Source organism: Babylonia areolata, chromosome 8, assembly GCF_041734735.1.
Source record: "Babylonia areolata isolate BAREFJ2019XMU chromosome 8, ASM4173473v1, whole genome shotgun sequence".
Classification (NCBI taxonomy): domain Eukaryota; kingdom Metazoa; phylum Mollusca; class Gastropoda; order Neogastropoda; family Buccinidae; genus Babylonia; species Babylonia areolata.
The window spans coordinates 46,346,901-46,368,276 of record NC_134883.1 but is presented as its reverse complement, the minus strand read 5'-3'; the positions used below and the strand labels follow the sequence as shown (position 1 = coordinate 46,368,276).

Below are 21,376 nucleotides of genomic sequence, written 5' to 3'. Positions count from 1 at the left end.
TGAGCTGATATACCAGACTTCGGAAAGAAGAAAATCAGTAGTATGGAAAGCAGAGTAAGAAATGAAGGGGAAACGGCAATGAGAGAGAGAGAGAGAGAGAGAGAGAGAGAGAGAGAGAGAGAGAGAGAGACAGAGACAGAGAGAGAGAGAGAGAGAGAGAGAGAGAGAGAGAGAGAGAGAACAAGAACAAGAACAAAACTTTAATCTCCAGGCCTCCGGCCCTTAGAAAAAGAGGTCAAAAGTACACAATATGGTGATCACTCAGCCACAACAAAATGTAAAATACGTACTAACTTAAACCTGTAGAACAAAATTGCTTCTTGTGCATAGTAAATTTATTCTAACTTTCATCATTGTTGTCACAGAATTCCTGTCGTATCTTCAGGGCATTAAATATATAAATGCAGAGTTTACGAATACTGTAAACAGAACCATTCTTCAGCAAGTGAACATACGACTGACCTTCAGTGTTCAGATGTTTTTGCCGCAGGTTATTGTAAAGGACACAATTGTTTATAAAATGGTTTTCATCTTCGATCACATTAAAACATTTACGTGCGTAATTTGAATTACATTTGAATGTTCTTCTAAAAAAATGATCCATTTATTGGGAGCAAACCAAGCCGTAATTTTACCTAACAGTCCCTAAAACACTTTTTATATCCACAAAGTCAAAATATTGCTCACACTGAATTATGGAATAGAAATTTGAGAGAGAGAGAGAGAGAGAGAGAGAGAGAGGGAGAGAGAGAGAGAGAGAGAGAGAGAGAGAGAGAGAGAGAGAGAGAGAGAGAGAGAGGAAAACAAATATCAAAGTTAAAACACACAAACAGAATACAGATGCGTGGGCACTTCTAGAAGAAGGGGATAATGCTTATCCAGTGACATGAGCCGTCACTGCACTGCACTGCAAATGGAATTAATGTGGGATTCGCCTTTGACGGAGACTGTCACCGCACTGGGGATTATAATTATACGATATGGCAGATTTCCCATCGGTGTGCATTATATTCGGCACGTTCCCAGTGTCGTCGATAAGCTGAGAAAAATGATCGTGTTTGTTACAGTGTATGTTTAAACAAGCGTTCCCCAGGGAAGCAAGAGCTATACTCACACAAGGCAGGACTCGCGTTGTGAAGAGTCTCTCCAATACTAATGTGATTGCCATTTGAAAAAAAAAAAAAAAGTGGAGTGGAGTGGGGTGTGTGTGTGTGTGTGTGTGCGCGCGCGCTTACGTGCGTGCGTGCGTGCGCGCGTGCGTGTGTGTGTTGTTCTTGTTCTTTGCATTATTTGCTTGCGAAGCGCACAGCGCTCATTGAGATAGTGAATGAGAGGGGGTGGGGGTGGGGGTGGGTATAAAGAGAGGGGGTGGGGGTGGGTACACAGAACCACACACTGCAGAAAACATTGGTTCCACAGCTGGACCAATGTTTTGCTCATTGCTCAAAACATCGCTGAGTCACTGGACATGTCAAACTACTGAGTGGCCTCAGGTACATGTCAAACTATTGATCATCCCACCAGTCAATAGAAGTGGGCTCAGGTACATGTCAAACTATTGGTTGTCACACCAGTCAATAGAAGTGCACTCAGGTACATGTCAAACTATTGGTTGTCACACCAGTCACTAGAAGTACACTCAGGTACATGTCAAACTATTGGTTGTCACACCAGTCAATAGAAGTGCACTCAGGTACATGTCAAACTATTGGTTGTCACACCAGTCACTAGAAGTACACTCAGGTACATGTCAAACTATTGATCATCACACCAGTCAATAGAAGTGCACTCATGTACATGTCAAACTACTGATCATCAACCCAGTCACTAGAAGTGCACTCATGTACATGTCAAACTACTGATCATCAACCCAGTCACTAGAAGTGCACTCATGTACATGTCAAACTACTGATCATCAACCCAGTCACTAGAAGTGCACTCAGGTACATGTCAAACTACTGATCATCAACCCAGTCACGAGAAGTGCACTCAGGTACATGTCAAACTATTGGTTGTCACACCAGTCAATAGAAGTGGGCTCAGGTACATGTCAAACTATTGATCATCACACCAGTCAATAGAAGTGGGCTCAGGTACATGTCAAACTACTGATCATCAACCCAGTCACTAGAAGTGGGCTCAAACTATTGGTTGTCACACCAGTCAATAGAAGTGGGCTCAGGTACATGTCAAACTATTGATCCTCACACCAGTCAATAGAAGTACACTCAGGTACATGTCAAACTATTGATCCTCACACCAGTCAATAGAAGTACAGTTAGGTACATGTCAAACTATTGATCCTCACACCAGTCACTAGAAGTACACTCAGGTACATGTCAAACTATTGATCCTCACACCAGTCAATAGAAGTGCAGTTAGGTACATGTCAAACTATTGGTTGTCACACCAGTCAATAGAAGTGGCTCAGGTACATGTCAAACTATTGGTTGTCACACCAGTCAATAGAAGTGCACTCAGGTACATGTCAAACTATTGGTTGTCACACCAGTCACTAGAAGTACACTCAGGTACATGTCAAACTATTGATCATCACACCAGTCAATAGAAGTGCACTCATGTACATGTCAAACTACTGATCATCAACCCAGTCACTAGAAGTGCACTCATGTACATGTCAAACTACTGATCATCAACCCAGTCACTAGAAGTGCACTCATGTACATGTCAAACTACTGATCATCAACCCAGTCACTAGAAGTGCACTCAGGTACATGTCAAACTACTGATCATCAACCCAGTCACGAGAAGTGCACTCAGGTACATGTCAAACTATTGGTTGTCACACCAGTCAATAGAAGTGGGCTCAGGTACATGTCAAACTAGTGATCATCACACCAGTCAATAGAAGTGGGCTCAGGTACATGTCAAACTACTGATCATCAACCCAGTCACTAGAAGTGGGCTCAAACTATTGGTTGTCACACCAGTCAATAGAAGTGGGCTCAGGTACATGTCAAACTATTGATCCTCACACCAGTCAATAGAAGTGCACTCAGGTACATGTCAAACTATTGATCCTCACACCAGTCAATAGAAGTGGGCTCAGGTACATGTCAAACTATTGATCCTCACACCAGTCAATAGAAGTGCACTCAGGTACATGTCAAACTATTGGTTGTCACACCAGTCAATAGAAGTGGGCTCAGGTACATGTCAAACTATTGGTTGTCACACCAGTCAATAGAAGTGCACTCATGTACATGTCAAACTACTGATCATCAACCCAGTCACTAGAAGTGCACTCATGTACATGTCAAACTATTGATCCTCACACCAGTCAATAGAAGTGGGCTCAGGTACATGTCAAAGTATTGGTTGTCACACCAGTCAATAGAAGTGCACTCAGGTACATGTCAAACTACTAATCATCACTTCAGTCAGTAGTCCTGTCCAGTGTTGGATCTGGTGTCTTGAATTGTTTTCTGTTTTTTTTTCTATCTCTTTCTGCTTTTGAACAGGTAAAACAACCGCCCAGAGGTGTAAGGATGACAGCTTTTCTACCACTACCACCATACCTTCACCACTACCATCACACCCTTTCCTCTGACCAGATTGCTATCTCTCACACACCTACCACCATCTTTTTTCTTGCTGCTTTCAAGCGTGACACCAACTTCAAAGTGGGTCTTGTGAAATCCGCTTTCTGGCCCAGAGTTCACTTTCCCCCAGGCAACATCGTTGTGCTGCGCCCTAAAACAGTGTCCAACTAACCTGGTTATCGCGGGGTTCAGTGAACTGCTGGTCTCCATTCCACTGCAAACACCCCGCACTTCTCCGGTTATCTTGGGGTTCAGTGAACTGTTCTCACTACCGAACCATCCAGAGTTGTGTTATCTTGGGGTTCAGTGAACTGTTCTCACTACCGAACCATCCAGAGTTGTGTTATCTTGGGTTTCAATGAACTGTTCTCACTACCAAACCATCCAGAGTTGTGTTATCTTGGGGTTCAGTGAACTGTTCTCACTACCAAACCATCCAGAGTTGTGTTATCTTGGGGTTCAGTGAACTGTTCTCACTACCGAACCATCCAGAGTTGTGTTATCTTGGGGTTCAGTGAACTGTTCTCACTACCAAACCATCCAGAGTTGTGTTATCTTGGGGTTCAGTGAACTGTTCTCACTACCGAACCATCCAGAGTTGTGTTATCTTGGGGTTCAGTGAACTGTTCTCACTACCAAACCATCCAGAGTTGTGTTATCTTGGGGTTCAGTGAACTGTTCTAACTACCAATGCATGGCATCCAGAATTCTTCTTGTGAACTAAACCGGAAGTTTATCCAGCCCGCACCGTCTCTCCACTGGCTGCAGAAGGACAAGTCCATCTCTGTCTGTCTGCCTATCTGTCTCTCTTTCTTACACGGGTCAACTTCCTACCACCTTGAAATATTGACGTATTTACTTCTTTCGTTCTCATAGTATGATGCACTTAATGCAAGTTTGTGTCGTGCTATTGTCTACAATGATGCCGGGCAGAAACCAGCTCACAAAAATGCGCTCGCACACACACACACACACACACACACATCGCACGTAATGCATGGACAAATCCACACATACCGCTTCTTAGACGAAATTCAACCTTCAGAGTATGACACATAAACAGAACATACCTGGCAATAATAACAGCAACAACAACAAAACTTTCATTTTTTCTTCTTTCTTTCTTTTTCTTTTTAATTCATAACACTGCATTTTTCTCTGGGGTAATAATTTATCGCATCAGAATTTGTAACATTAATATCTCAAATTATCAGTTAAAAAACTGCTTGGTTTGAATTGTCAAAAGACAGTTGACAAAATACAGACTACATTTAATTTACTGACCATGTTCATGGAGCACACTGACATTGTTAATTATCAACAAATTTCACTTCATATTGTTAATCATCAACATTAATTATCAACAAATTTCACTTCATATTGTTAATCATCAACATTAATTATCGACAAAGTTCACTTCATATTGTTAATCATCAACATAAATTATAAACAAAGTTCACTTCATACTGTTAATCATCAACATTGATTTATCGACAAAGTTCATTTCATATTGTTAATCATCAACATTAATAATCAACAAAGTTCACTTCATATTGTTAATCATCAACATTAATTAATCGACAAAGTTCACTTCATATTGTTAATCATCAACATTAATTATCGACAAAGTTCACTTCATATTGTTAATCATCAACCAAGTTCATTTCACAAACTGCAACATTACTCCAGGCTATCTGACAGCTCTTGAATTAAATCTCACAATATAATCAGTCACAACATTGCTCCAGTGCACCAATCTGTCTCAAAAACCTTGTGGAAATACATTATCTTTTCATATGAAGGTTATTTAACATTTGAAGGTTGATTTTTTTTTATGTCAGTTGAAGATATTTTGTTCTCCTAAAAAAGTTCTTTATCTTTTGAATCGTCAAGCGATCTCGCGTGTTTGTGTACGTTTCACATTGCTGGGTCGCTCAGGTGTTATTTTGGAGGGCAGATTGGGGGGGGAGGGGGGGGGGGGGGGGGGCGTGGAGACGACAGAAGGACTGAAAATGTTACCTTGGAGGGCAGAGGGGAGAGGGAGACAGGTGGACTGAAAGTGTTACCTTGGAGGGCAGAGGGGAGGGGGAGACAGGTGGACTGAAAGTGTTACCTTGGAGGGCAGAGGGAGACAGGTGGACTGAAAGTGTTACCTTGGAGGGCAGAGGGGAGGGGGAGACAGGTGGACTGAAAGTGTTACCTTGGAGGGCAGAGGGGAGAGGGAGACAGGTGGACTGAAAGTGTTACCTTGGAGGGCAGAGGGGAGGGGGAGACAGGTGGACTGAAAGTGTTACCTTGGAGGGGAGAGGGAGACAGGTGGACTGAAAGTGTTACCTTGGAGGGCAGAGGGAGACAGGTGGACTGAAAGTGTTACCTTGGAGGGCAGAGGGAGACAGGTGGACTGAAAGTGTTACCTTGTACGGCAGAGGGGGAGGGGGAGACAGGTGGACTGAAAAGTGTTACCTTGGAGGACAGAGGGAGACATGTGGACTGAAAGTGTTACCTTGGAGGGCAGAGGGGAGGGGGAGACAGGTGGACTGAAAGTGTTACCTTGGAGGACAGAGGGAGACAGGTGGACTGAAAGTGTTACCTTGGAGGGCAGAGGGGAGGGGAAGACAGGTGGATTGAAAGTGTTACCTTGGAGGGCAGAGGGGAGGGGGAGACAATGTGGACTGAAAGTGTTACCTTGGAGGGCAGAGGGGAGGGGAAGACAGGTGGATTGAAAGTGTTACATTGAGGGCAGAGGGAGGGGAGGAGGGCAGAGGGCAGAGGGAGACAGGTAGACTGAAAGTGTTACCTTGGAGGGCAGAGGGCAGAGGGAGACAGGTAGACTGAAAGTGTTACCTTGGAGGGCAGAGGGCAGAGGGAGACAGGTGGACTGAAAGTGTTACCTTGGAGGGCAGAGGGCAGAGGGAGACAGGTAGACTGAAAGTGTTACCTTGGAGGGCAGAGGGCAGAGGGAGACAGGTAGACTGAAAGTGTTACCTTGGAGGGCAGAGGGCAGAGGGAGACAGGTAGACTGAAAGTGTTACCTTGGAGGGCAGAGGGCAGAGGGAGACAGGTAGACTGAAAGTGTTACCTTGGAGGGCAGAGGGCAGAGGGAGACAGGTAGACTGAAAGTGTTACCTTGGAGGGCAGAGGGCAGAGGGAGACAGGTAGACTGAAAGTGTTACCTTGGAGGGCAGAGGGCAGAGGGAGACAGGTGGACTGAAAGTGTTACCTTGGAGGGCAGAGGGGAGAGGGAGACAGGTGGACTGATACCTTGGAGGGCAGAGGGGAGGGGGAGACAGGTGGACTGAAAGTGTTACCTTGGAGGGCAGAGGGAGACAGGTGGACGATTCTAACAAAGCCAGTGGTGTCAGGGTATGTACCTGAACCACGATTCTAACAAAGCCAGTGGTGTCAGGGTATGTACCTGAACCACGATTCTAACAAAGCCAGTGGTGTCAGGGTATGTACCTGAACCACGATTCTAACAAAGCCAGTGGTGTCAGGGTATGTACCTGAACCACGATTCTAACAAAGCCAGCGGTGTCAGGGTATGTACCTGAATCACGATTCTAACAAATGCCAGTGGTGTCAGGGTATGTACCTGAACCACGATTCTAACAAACCTAGCAGTGTTAAGGATATGTGCCCAGAGCACAACTCTAACAAATCCAGCAAGGTATGCCCAGAGCACACATCTCAAGGCCAGTGGTGCCCAGTTGCTGTTCTGTTCTTTGCTGACGTCATGTTCTGACCATCTCCACTGTACCCTGTACTGCTGTTCTGTCGTCTGCTGACGTCATGTTCTGACCATCTCCCTACTGTACCCTGTACTGCTGTTCTGTTCTATGCTGACGTCATGTTCTGACCATCTCCCCCACTGTACCCTGTACCTTGCTGTTCTGTTCTATGCTGACGTCATGTTCTGACCATCTCCACTGTACCCTGTACTGCTGTTCTGTCGTCTGCTGACGTCATGTTCTGACCATCTCCCTACTGTACCCTGTACTGCTGTTCTGTTCTATGCTGACGTCATGTTCTGACCATCTCCCCACTGTACCCTGTACTGCTGTTCTGTTCTATGCTGACGTCATGTTCTAACCATCTCCACTGTATCTTGTAACAACAGATGTTTTCTATATGTTTGTTCAAAGAGAGTGCTTGTGCAAGCGACAGTGCGAAAGACCCAGCAGTTTTTGGAAACCATGTCCAGTACCACGATCCTGTAACTTCTTCTTCTTCATTCGTTATCTCATTCAAAAGCCAGAATTAGTCGGTAAATTACCTTGCAAAACAGAAAGACAGCATTTTGCAGACCGTCTTCTCCGTCAATCTATTTGTATCTAGAGGCAAGGAAAGTGAAATTGAATTGATGTGGTCTCTTCCAAGAGTCAGTCACACTTCTGTAGAACAACAACAACAACAAAATGAAAACCTTGGATAGTTAACTGAACGGGTGAGCTTTTGCTGTTGCAACTATGCTGACCACACACGCACACACACACATACACACACACACACATGTGCGCGCACGAGGGACACTGACACAGGACACAACAAAGCGAGGGACACTGACACAACAAAGCGAGGGACACTGACACAACAAAGCCAGCGACACTGACACAACAGAGCGAGGGACACTGACACAACAAAGCGACGGACACTGACACAACATAGCGATGGACGCTGACACAGGACACAAGAAAGCGAGGGACGCTGACACAAGAAAGCGAGGGACACTGACACAACAAAGCGAGGGACACTAACGCTGACACAGGACACAACATAGGGAGGGACGCTGACACTGACACAACAAAGCGAGGGACACTGACACAGGACACAACAAAGCGAGGGACACTGACACAGGACACAACAAAGCGTGGAACACCGACACAACAAAGCGAGAGACACTGACGCTGACATAGACACAACAACAGAGCGAGGGACACTGACACAACAAAGCGTGGGACACTGACACAACAGAGCGAGGGATACTGACACAACAAAGCGTGGGACACTGACACAACAGAGCGAGGGACACTGACACAACAAAGCGTGGGACACTGACACAACAGAGCGAGGGACACTGACACAACAGAGCGACGGACACTGACACAACAAAGCCAGCGACACTGACACAACAAAGCGAGGGACACTGACACAACAAAGCGAGGGACACTGACACAACAGAGCGACGGACACTGACACAACAAAGCGAGGGACACTGACACAACAAAGCGAGGGACACTGACACAACAAAGCCAGCGACACTGACACAACAGAGCGAGGGACACTGACACAACAAAGCCAGCGACACTGACACAACAGAGCGAGGGACACTGACACAACAGAGCGAGGGACACTGACACAACAAAGCGACGGACACTGACACAACATAGCGATGGACGCTGACACAGGACACAAGAAAGCGAGGGACGCTGACACAAGAAAGCGAGGGACACTAACGCTGACACAGGACACAACATAGGGAGGGACGCTGACACTGACACAACAAAGCGAGGGACACTGACACTGACACAACAAAGCGAGGGACGCTGACACAACAAAGCGAGAGACACTGACGCTGACATAGACACAACAGAGCGAGGGACACTGACACAACAAAGCAAGGGACACTGACACAACAAAGCGAGGGACACTGACACAACAGAGCGTGGGACACTGACACAACAAAGCAAGGGACACTGACACAACAGATCGAGGGACACTGACACAACAGAGCGACGGACACTGACACAACAGAGCGAGGGACACTGACACAACAGAGCGAGGGACACTGACACAACATAGCGATGGACGCTGACACAGGACACAAGAAAGCGAGGGACGCTGACACAACAGAGCGAGGGACACTGAGACAACAGAGCGAGGGACACTGACACAACATAGCGATGGACGCTGACACAGGACACAAGAAAGCGAGGGACGCTGACACAAGAAAGCAAGGGACACTGACACAACAAAGCGAGGGACACTAACGCTGACACAGGACACAACATAGGGAGGGACGCTGACACTGACACAACAAAGCGAGGGACACTGACACAGGACACAACAAAGCGAGGGACACTGACACAACAAAGTGAGGGACACTGACACAGGACACAACAAAGCGAGGGACACTGACGCTGACATAGACACAACAACAGAGCGAGGGACACTGACACAACAAAGCGTGGGACACTGACACAACAAAGCAAGGGACACTGACACAACAAAGCGAGGGACACTGACACAACAGAGCGAGGGACACTAACGCTGACACAACAAAGTAAGGGACACAGACACAGGAGTCTTATAGGACCCCCCCACCCCATCCCGCCCCACCCCGCCCAGCCTCCCCAGGCAGACCACTCGCCTGCATGCTGTTCTTCTTTCTTGCAGGTTGACGGTCATCTACAAATGGCACCTGGTCAACACAACACACCTGACGATGATGATGATGATGATGACGATGATCATGAACGACCACTGATAAATGACAATGACGGGGAGAAATACTATGGTAAACAGCACACGGTGAACAGTGGTAGAATGCAGTATCAAAGCTGTCCACCAAATAAGGGTTTCCACGTTGTCACGTGGGGGTTTCCTTAGGGCTTCCATGTTGCCACGTGAAGGTTTCCATAGGGCTTCAATGTTGTCACGTGAGGGTTTCCATGTCCGTCACCATGTGAGGGTTTCCTTGAAAGTGTCGTCACTGAGTGGAGGTTTCCGTGGAGGTGTCATCATGCAGTGAAGTTTGACGTTGAAGTGCTTCGCTTATAGTATGGTCGTCGCTGGAAGCACGCCTCATGGGCTTGTTGTAGGCCCGGCGGTGTGCAGCTGACAGCGACAGGACCATGGGGTCGGACCTCAGAGTCGACACATGCTCCTTCAGTTCATCCATCTTAATGCGCAGGCCCCGCGCGGGGTACAGGCAGCCCCTCAAGATGGCGGCCATGGTGTCGGACACGTGACTACAGGCCTCCAGCCCCAGCATGGAGGAGGGGTGGACCTGGGTTCGGAACTGCTGCAGGCTGAGCGTGGCGCGGAACTGGCGGTAGGGTTTTTCCTGCAGGCACGTCTCCCACACCAGCAGCCCGAAGCTGTACACGTCGTCCTCGGCAGTGTACAGCTCGTCGCGCAGCACTTCCGGCGACAGGCAGACGAAGGGGTCGGCACAGATGAGGTCGGCGTCAGGCGGCAGGCGGGCATAGCGGGGCAGACAGGCACCACACAGGCGTGGATCACCCTCCTCGTTCACCTGCACCACACAGCACACAGGTATCATAGGTCACACAGTTCTCACATTGGTCGCAGAAGTCAAAATGGTCACACAGCTACCCCTACCGCTTCACCATGTCGGTATCCAGGGACACCTCCACCTCCCTCCCCCCTCTCCATGTCGGTATCAAGGAACACCTCCACCTCCCTCCCCTCTCCCCATGACGGTATCCAGGGACACCTCTCCCTCCCTCCCCCCTTACCATGTCGGTATCCAGGGACACCTCCCCCTCCCCATGACGGTATCCAGGGACACCTCCCCCCTCCCCATGACGGTATCCAGGGACACCTCCCCCTCCCCATGACGGTATCAACGGACACCTCCACCTCACCATGACGGTATCCAGGGACACTTCCCCCTCCCCCCTCCCAATGACGATATCCAGGGACACCTCCCCCTCCCCCTCACCATGATGGTATCCAGGGACAGCTCCATGTGCACGAGCCCCTCGCGGTGCAGGTAGTAGAGGCCCCTGAACACGCCCTCCAGCAGACGCGGCACACTGTCACAGGGGTTGTGGAATCCCTTCAGCAGGAAGCGGCGTGCTGACTTCAGGTCCCCCAGGAACAGGAACACCGCCTGGTCCTCCATGCGGGTCATGCCCAGGAAGTGAGCCAGGTCCTCGCAGCGTAGACATCTGTCACAGCACACACACTTCTGGTGACATCTGTCACAGCACACACACCTCTGGTGACATCTGTCACAGCACACACACTTCTGGTGACATCTGTCACAGCACACACACACACTTCTGGTGACATCTGTCGCAACACACACACTTCTGGTGACATCTGTCACAGCACACACACCTCTGGTGACACCTGTCACAACACACACACCTCTGGTGACATCTGTCACAACACAAACGCTTCTGGTGACATCTGTCACAACACACACACCTCTGGTGACATCTGTCACTGCACACACACCTCTGGTGACATCTGTCACACTGGTGGCATTTGTCACAGCACACACGCCTCTGGTGACATCTGTCACAGCACACACTACTGGTGACATCTGTCACAGCACACACACCTCTGGTGACATCTGTCACAGCACACACACCACTTGTAACATCTGTCACAGCGCACACACCACTTGTGACATCTGTCACAGCACACACGCCTCTGGTGACATCTGTCACAACACACACACCACTGGTGACATCTGTCACACTGATGACATCTGTCACAGCACACACCTCTGGTGACATCTGTCACAACACACACACCACTGGTGACATCTGTCACAACACACACACCACTGGTGACATCTGTCACAACACACACACCTCTGGTGACATCTGTCACAACACACACACCACTGGTGACATCTGTCACAGCACACACACCACTGGTGACATCTGTCACAGCACACACCTCTGGTGACATCTGTGACAACACACACACACCTCTGGTGACATCTTTCACATCTGTCACAACACACACCTCTGGAGACATCTGTCACAGCACACACCTCTGGTGACATCTGTGACAACACACATACACCTCTAGTGACATCTGTCACAGCACACACCACTGGTGACATCTGTCACTGCACACACACCACTGGTGACATCTGTCACAGCACACACACTTCTGATGACATCTGTCACAGCACACACACCACTGGTGACATCTGTCACAGCACACACACTTCTGATGACATCTGTCACAGCACACACACTTCTGATGACATCTGTCACAGCACACACACACCACTGGTGACATCTGTCACAGCACACACTTCTGGTGACATCTGTCACAGCGCACACACCACTGGTGACATCTGTCACAGCACACACACCACTGGTGACATCTGTCACAGCACACAATCTGTCACACACCACTGGTGACATCTATCACAACACAAAACACACAGGATGACTGATGGAGACAACGTGGGGTGACTACCAGAAGGGACCTGCGAGGACATGCCAGGAAAGACAACGGCATGACAGGGATTGGGCACGGTCTAATGGCAGGGCATGACAGGGATTGGACACGGTCTAATGGCAGGGCATGACAGGGATTGGATACGCTCTAATGGCAGGTCATGACAGGGATCTAATGGCAGGGAATGACAGGCATTGGACACGCTCTAATGGCAGGGCATGACAGGGATTGGACACGGTCTAATGGCAGGGCATGACAGGGATTGGACACGCTCTAATGGCAGGGCATGACAGGATCTAATGGCAGGGCATGACAGGCATTGGACACGTTCTAATGGCAGGGCATGACAGGGATTGGACACGTTCTAATGGCAGGGCATGACAGGATCTAATGGCAGGGCATGACAGGCATTGGACACGTTCTAATGGCAGGGCATGACAGGGATTGGACACGGTCTAATGGCAGGGCATGACAGGGATTGGACACGGTCTAATGGCAGGGCATGACAGGGATTGGACACGTTCTAATGGCAGGGCATGACAGGGATTGGACACGTTCTAATGGCAGGGCATGACAGGATCTAATGGCAGGGCATGACAGGCATTGGACACGTTCTAATGGCAGGGCATGACAGGGATTGGACACGCTCTAATGGCAGGTCATGACAGGGATCTAATGGCAGGGAATGACAGGCATTGGACACGCTCTAATGGCAGGGCATGACAGGGATTGGACACGTTCTAATGGCAGGGCATGACAGGGATTGGACACGCTCTAATGGCAGGGCATGACAGGATCTAATGGCAGGGCATGACAGGATCTAATGGCAGGGCATGACAGGCATTGGACACGCTCTAATGGCAGGTCATGACAGGGATCTAATGGCAGGGAATGACAGGGGTTGGACACGCTCTAATGGCAGGTCATGACAGGCATTGGACACGCTCTAATGGCAGGGCATGACAGGGATCTAATGGCAGGGCATGACAGGGATTGGACACGCCTTGATGGCAGGTCATGACAAACTTACAAACACATCTTTCTTTCTCTTTTTCCCTTTCCCATTATACCCGTTCCTTTTCTTACTAATTCTTCTCTCTCTCTCTCTCTCTCTCTCTCTCTCTCTCTCTCTCTCTCTCTCTCTCTCTCTCTCTCTCTCTCTCTCTCTCTCACACACACACAAACCTGAGTCTGGCGGTCTCTTTGATCAGGTATTGTTCAGCAGGGGGCTGGAGGTAAGTCTTGCCGATCACGTCCTTCTTCTGGGAGCCGATGGTGACGTGTCCTTTGCGGAACATGCTCCAGAGACTGGCCCCCATGGAGGGGGCCCAGGACCTTGCAGTCCAGCCTCCTGAAGCACGGCGGGACCTGTCCAGTTTGGACTCCCCCAGCCCCGAATCCCTGATGGCGCCTTTGTCCTGCACCTTGACCTGCACCCACACCCGCACTCCCTCACAACTCTGCGTCACAACGTCATAGCTCTACGTCACTTCCTCACAGCTCTACGTCACAACGTCATAGCTCTACGTCACTTCCTCACAGCTCTACGTCATTGCCTCACAACTCTACGTCACAACGTCACAGCGCTACGTCAGCTCCTCACAGCTCTACGTCACATCGCCACAGCTTTACGCCACTCTCACAGCTCTACGTCACAACGTCACAGCTCTACGTCACTCTCACAGCTTTACGCCACTCTCACAGCTCTACGTCACAACGTCACAGCTCTACGTCACTCTCACAGCTCTACGTCACTCCCTTACAGCTCTAGGTTACTCCCTCATAACTCTACGTCATAACGTCACAGCTCTACGTCACTCCCTCACAACTCTACGTTACTACCTTACAACTCTACGTCACAGCTATAAGTCACTCCCTCACAGCTCTACGTCACTCCCTCACAACTCTACGTCACAACTTCACAGCTCTACATCACTCCCTCAGAGTGGCGACAGACGTCAGAGTGGCGACAAACAGAGACGTCAAAGTGGCGACAGACAGACGTGAGAGTGGCGACAGACAGTTAAGACGTCAGAGTGGCGACAGACGTCAGAGTGACGACGAACAGAGACGTCAGACTGGCGACAGATTGTTAAGACGTCAGAGTGCTGACAAACAGTTGAGACGTCAGTGTGGCGACAGACAGTCGTCAGAGTGGCGTCAAACAGAGACGTCAGAGTGGCGACAGACAGAGACGTCAGAGTGGCGAGAGAAAGACGTCAGAGTGGCGACAGACAAAGACGTCAGAGTGGCGACAAACAGAGACGTCAGAGTGGCGAGAGACAGACGTCAGAGTGGCGACAGTCAGACGTCTGAGTGGCGAAAAACAGAGACGTCAGAGTGGCGAGAGACAGACGTCAGAGTGACCACAAACAGAGACGTCAGAGTGGCGACAAACAGAGACGTCAGAATGGCGACAAACAGAGACGTCAGAGTGGCGACAAACAGAGACGTCAGAGTGGAGACAAACAGAGACGTCAGAGTGGCGAGAGACAGACGTTAGTGGCGAGAGACAGACGTAAGAGTGGGGACAGACAGACGTAAGAGTGGAGACAAACAGACGTCAGAGTGGCGACAAACAGAGACGTCAGAGTGGCGAGAGACAGACGTCAGAGTGGCGACAAACAGACACGTCAGAGTGGCGAGAGACAGACGTCAGAGTGGCGACAGACAGACACGTCAGAGTGGCGAGAGACAGACGTCAAAGTGGCGAGAGACAGACGTCAGAGTGGCGAGAGAGACGTAAGAGTGGGGACAGACAGACGTCAGCGTGTGGACAGACAGACGTCAGAGTGGCGACAGACAGACGTCAGAGTAGTGACAAACAGAGACGTAAGAGTGGAGACAAACAGACGTCAGAGTGGCGACAAACAGACGTAAGAGTGGAGACAAACAGACGTCAGAGTGGCGACAGACAGACAGACGTCACAGTGGCGACAGACAGACGTCACAGTGGCTGGGGAGGGAGAAGGTCAAGGTCAGGCCTCACCGCCACAGACACGCCCCTTTGGTTGGCGTCCAACGCGTAGAAGATGTTGTCTGCTGTCAGGTCCCGGATGTAGGCCCCGAAGTCCTGCAGCATGTGACGCACGGGCTCCAGGTGCTCCATCAGTGACGTCAGCTCCTTGCGCTGCGCCAGGTACTTCCGGCGGTTCACCTTGATGTCCTCCATCTTCTGCTGGTTGTTGGCGATGAACCTACACACACACACACACACACACACACACACACACACACACAAGCACACGGCTTGCTGTGATAAATATACAATAAATTGAAATAGTCCAGGACACACACACACACACACACACACACACACACACACACACACAAGCACACGGCTTGCTGTAATAAATATACAATAAATTGAAATACTCCAGGACACACACACACACACACACACACACACACACACACACACACACACACACACCACTACACACTCCAGTGCTTAGTGACCGCTGAGAAGACTCACATGGGGATGCTGCTCTCCACATCCGAGATGAAGGAGTCCATCTTCTCGTGGTACTTGGCGGCCAGCTGCGCCATCAGATTGTCGCTGTCACAAATGACGCGCACCATCTTCTCCATGCGCTCCTTCATGTACTGCTGTGGATGCTGCTCGAACAGCGACACTCTCCGCCTCTTCTGCATGGTTCCCACCAGGGTCGTCAGCGGGCCCAGCATCCGACCCAGCAGGCGACTGACCAGCACCTTTGGCACGTTCGCCACCGTGGCCTCTGGGGAGTGGGAGGAGTTGGACAGGGTGCGCGTGACCCGCGACACGTGTTTCAGCTGCTGCAGGCGGAAGCCGTCCCGCTTCTGGTACAGGCGGAGCAGTTCCTGGGCCTCGCCCGTGTGTGTGTCGCTGCACGTGCTGCTGCTGTTGGAGGACGTGGAGGAGCAGAGCGAGGCGGTGTCGGACTTGAGGTCGGTGAGGATGGAGTTCATGTCCTCGTCCACTAGCTTGAGTTCCTGGTGGAAAAGCGTCCTGATGGAGGTGTGCAGAGTGTCCGCCAGGCCCCGCACCTGCACCTGCCGGTCCACTATGTCCAGCACTTTCCGCATGATGCGCGTGTCCACCTCCACGCCCCATTGGTCCCTCTGCACACACCACACACTGCCTTTACCCCACACCACACTATCTTCACCACACAACACACTGCCTTCACCACACACCACACACTGCCTTCACCACACACCACACTATCTTCACCACACCACACACTGCCTTCACCACACTGCCTTCACCACACACCACACTGCCTTCACCACACACCATACACTGCCTTCACCACACACCACACACTGCCTTCACAACACCACACACTGCCTTCACCACACCACACTGCCTTCACCACACACCACACACTGCCTTCACCACACCACACTGCCTTCACCACACCACACACTGCCTTCACCACACACCACACTGCCTTCACCACACCACACACTGCCTTCACCACACACCACACACTGCCTTCACCACACACCACACTGCCTTCACCACACACACCCACACCACCACACTGCCTTCACCACACACACACACTGCCTTCACACCACACTGCCTTAACCACACACTGCCTTCACACACACCCACACTGCCTTCACCACACCACACACTGCCTTCACCACACACCACACACTGCTTCACCACACACCACACTGCCTTCACCACACCACACTGCCTTCACCACACACCACACACTGCCTTCACCACACCACACTGCCTTCACCACACCACACACTGCCTTCACCACACCACACACTGCCTTCACCACACACCACACTGCCTTCACCACACCACACTGCCTTCACCACACACCACACACTGCCTTCACCACACCACACACTGCCTTCACCACACCACACACTGCCTTCACCACACACCACACACTGCCTTCACCACACACCACACACTGCCTTCACCACTCCACACACTGCCTTCATCACACACCACACTGCCTTCATCACACACCACACACTGCCTTCACCACACCACACACTGCCTTCACCACACACCACACACTGCCTTCATCACACACCACACTGCCTTCATCACACACCACACACTGCCTTCACCACACCACACACTGCCTTCACCACACACCACACTGCCTTCACCACACACCACACACTGCCTTCACCACACCACACACTGCCTTCACCACACACTGCCTTCCATTATGTCTGTGGACATGGATTAGTCATGGAGACACGTCACTTCAATGTGGACATGGACAGAGACATGTAGAACAGGCACAGCAGACGTTAATTCAAACAGTGACGTACATCTGACACAAAATAAAAGGGTAGCTTTCCACCTTGACCCCCCCCTTCCCTCCCCAGCACAGGCTTGATCCACGTGCAGCCTCACCTCGTTCCCCCCGCTGGGCGGACCGGGCAGCGAACAGTTCTTACTCCACTCCAGCAGCTCTGCTCGGACCTCCTCGTCCTGTAGTATGGCCTTCATCTGGCCGCACAGATCCTGGATGGCGTGCCGCACGTGCTGACGCATGTGCTGGGTGGTGGTGGAGGTGTGCTGCTGCAGGGCCGTCAGCTTGTCGCGGGTCAACTTGAAGCACTCAATCAGCTGCTCGTCAGACAGGGCGCAGTGGTGCACGGCCGTCTGCAGGAACCCCGTGCTGGAGTGCAGGAACTGCTTCAGCCACCTGCCACACACACTTCACACCTCATTCACCTGTCAGCGACACCTCACACCTCACCACCTGTCACCCACAGCTAACACCTCACCCATCTGTCACACACACATCACACCTCACCCACCTGTCACCCACAGCTAACACCTCACCCATCTGTCACACACACATCACACCTCACCCACCTGTCACCCACACCTCACCCACCTGTCACACATACCTCACCCACCTGTCACCCACAGCTAACACCTCCCCCACCTGTCACACACACCTCACGCACCTGTCACCCACACCTCACGCACCTGTCACCCACACCTCACCCACCTGTCACCCACACCTCACCCACCTGTCACACACACCTCACGCACCTGTCACCCACACCTCACGCACCTGTCACCCACACCTCACCCACCTGTCACCCACACCTCACCCACCTGTCACCCACAACTAACACCTCACTCACCTGTCACACATACCTCACCCACCTGTCACCCATACCTCACCCACCTGTCACCCACAGCTAACACCTCACCCACCTGTCACACATACCTCACCCACCTGTCACCCACAGCTAACACCTCACCCACCTGTCACACGTACCTCACCCACCTGTCACACATACCTCACCCACCTGTCACAGACACCTCACCCACCTGTCACACACACCTCACACCTCGCCAACCTGTCACACATACCTCGCCCACCTGTCACCCACAGCTAACACCTCACCCACCTGTCACACATACCTCACCCAGCTGTCACACACACCTCACCCACCTGTCACACACACCTCACACCTCACTCACCTGTCACAGACACCTCACCTAGTTGTAACACACACCTCACACCTCACGCACCTGTCACCCACACCTCACCCACCTGTCACACACACCACACACTTCACCCCACCCCACCCCACTATACCCCACCTCACCCATTCCACCATACTAGACTACACCCCATCCCACTCCACCCTACTACAACCCACCTCACCCCACCCCACTACAACGCACCTCGCCCCACCACACCTCACCACACCCCACTACACCCCACCGCAATACACCACACCCCACTACACCTCACCCCATCCCACATCACTACACCCCACACCACTACACGTCACCCAACCCCACCCAACTACATCCCACCCCACTACATCCCATCCCACCCAAGTACACCTCACCCCACTACACCCCACCTCACCTCACCCCACCTCAACTCTACCCACTACACCCCACCTTATCCCACCTCACCCCACCTTACTTCACCATACCCCTACCCACTACACCCCACCTCACCCCACCTCACCCCACCCCTACCCACTACACCCCACCTCACCCCTACCCTACCCACTACACCCCACCTCACCTCACCCCTAACCACTACACCCCACCTCACCCCACCTCACTTCACCATACCCCTACCCACTACACCCCACCTCACTTCACCCCTACCCACTACACCACACCTCACCCCTACCCTACCCACTACACCCCACCTCACCTCACCCCTAACCACTACACCCCACCTCACCTCACCATACCCCTACCCACTACACCCCACCCCACCTCACCCCTACCCACTATACCCCACCTCACCACTACCCACTATACCCCACCTCACCCCTACCCACAACACCCCACCCCACCTCACCCCTACCCACTACACCCCACCTCACCCCTACCCACTACACCCCACCTCACCTCACCCCTACCCACTACACCCCACCTCACCCCTACCCACTACATCCCACCTCATCTCACCCCTACCCACTACACCCTACCTCACCCCTACCCACTACACCCCACCTCACCTCACCCCTACCCACTACACCTCACCTCACCTCACCCCTACCCACTACACCCCACCTCACCTCACCCCTACCCACTATACCCCACCTCACCTCACCCCTACCCACTACACCCCCACCTCACGCCTACCCACTACACCCCACCTCACCTCACCCCTACCCACTATACCCCACCTCACCTCACCCCTACCCACTACACCCCCACCTCACGCCTACCCACTATACCCCACCTCACCCCACTCTCACCTCACCCCTACCCACTACACCCCACCTCACCTATACCCTATACACCCCCACCTCACCCTACCCCACCCCACCCCTACCCACTACACCCCACCTCACCCCACCCCACCTGTAGTGCTGGTTGACGTTGTTGTGCCGGGCCTTGACATACATGTCCTTCAGGCCCCGCAGCACCTGTTCAAAGTCCTCTGTGATGTAGCGAGGATCCAGATCGAAATGCATCTGAGCGTTTGTGGACGACATGAAGAATGCCTGCTGAGGTTCGAACTTGGGCCACACATCCTTTAGTTTCTGCAGAACGTTGTCCTTCACACCCTGTCGCTGGTTCCTTTCCACCTGATCCCACCGGTTGCAGACAAACATGGCAGCAGAGGGGTTGAAGGCGCCTGCAGAGCGGGTTTGCTCGTTGTGAGCCAGGATCGCTCGCAGGAAGTCCAGTAACTGTCACACCATCACACCTTTATTCCATGGTACACATCGCACACATCATCACATTTATACCACGGTACACATCGCACACATCATCACATTTATACCACGGTACACATCGCACACATCATCACATTTATACCACGGTACACATCGCACACATCATCACATTTATACCACGGTACACATCGCACACATCATCACATTTATACCACGGTACACATCGCACACATCATCACATTTATACCACGGTACACATCGCACACATCATCACATTTATACCACGGTACACATCGCACACATCATCACATTTATACCACGGTACACATCGCACACATCATCACATTTATACCACGGTACACATCGCACACATCATCACATTTATACCACGGTACACATCGCACACATCATCACATTTATACCACAGTACACATCGAACACATCATCACATTTATACCACGGTACACATCGCACACATCATCACATTTATACCACGG

At 51.3% G+C, this 21,376-nt stretch overlaps 1 protein-coding gene and 1 long non-coding RNA gene across 2 annotated transcripts in view; both read right to left on the bottom strand.

Moving 5' to 3' along the window:
* Positions 1-3,237: 3,237 nt before the first annotated feature.
* Positions 3,238-7,434, bottom strand: LOC143284869 (uncharacterized). The gene is made up of 3 exons (XR_013055619.1): positions 6,825-7,434; positions 6,067-6,200; positions 3,238-5,857 (listed from the first exon to the last, which is right to left on the bottom strand). It is a non-coding gene; the product is annotated as an uncharacterized LOC143284869 (long non-coding RNA).
* A 2-nt stretch (positions 7,435-7,436) lies between these two features.
* LOC143284868 (uncharacterized) overlaps positions 7,437-21,376 on the bottom strand; it is a 30,656-nt gene continuing 16,716 nt past the window's right edge. Inside the window, exons 6-12 of the mRNA XM_076591976.1 lie at positions 20,560-20,891; positions 18,115-18,409; positions 16,210-16,838; positions 15,724-15,931; positions 13,920-14,164; positions 11,248-11,476; positions 7,437-10,818 (exon numbers count right to left, since the gene is read on the bottom strand). Of these exons, the coding sequence (XP_076448091.1) occupies positions 10,270-10,818; positions 11,248-11,476; positions 13,920-14,164; positions 15,724-15,931; positions 16,210-16,838; positions 18,115-18,409; positions 20,560-20,891 (2,487 nt within the window). The 3' untranslated portion in view covers positions 7,437-10,269. The remainder of the gene's footprint in view (positions 10,819-11,247; positions 11,477-13,919; positions 14,165-15,723; positions 15,932-16,209; positions 16,839-18,114; positions 18,410-20,559; positions 20,892-21,376) is intronic.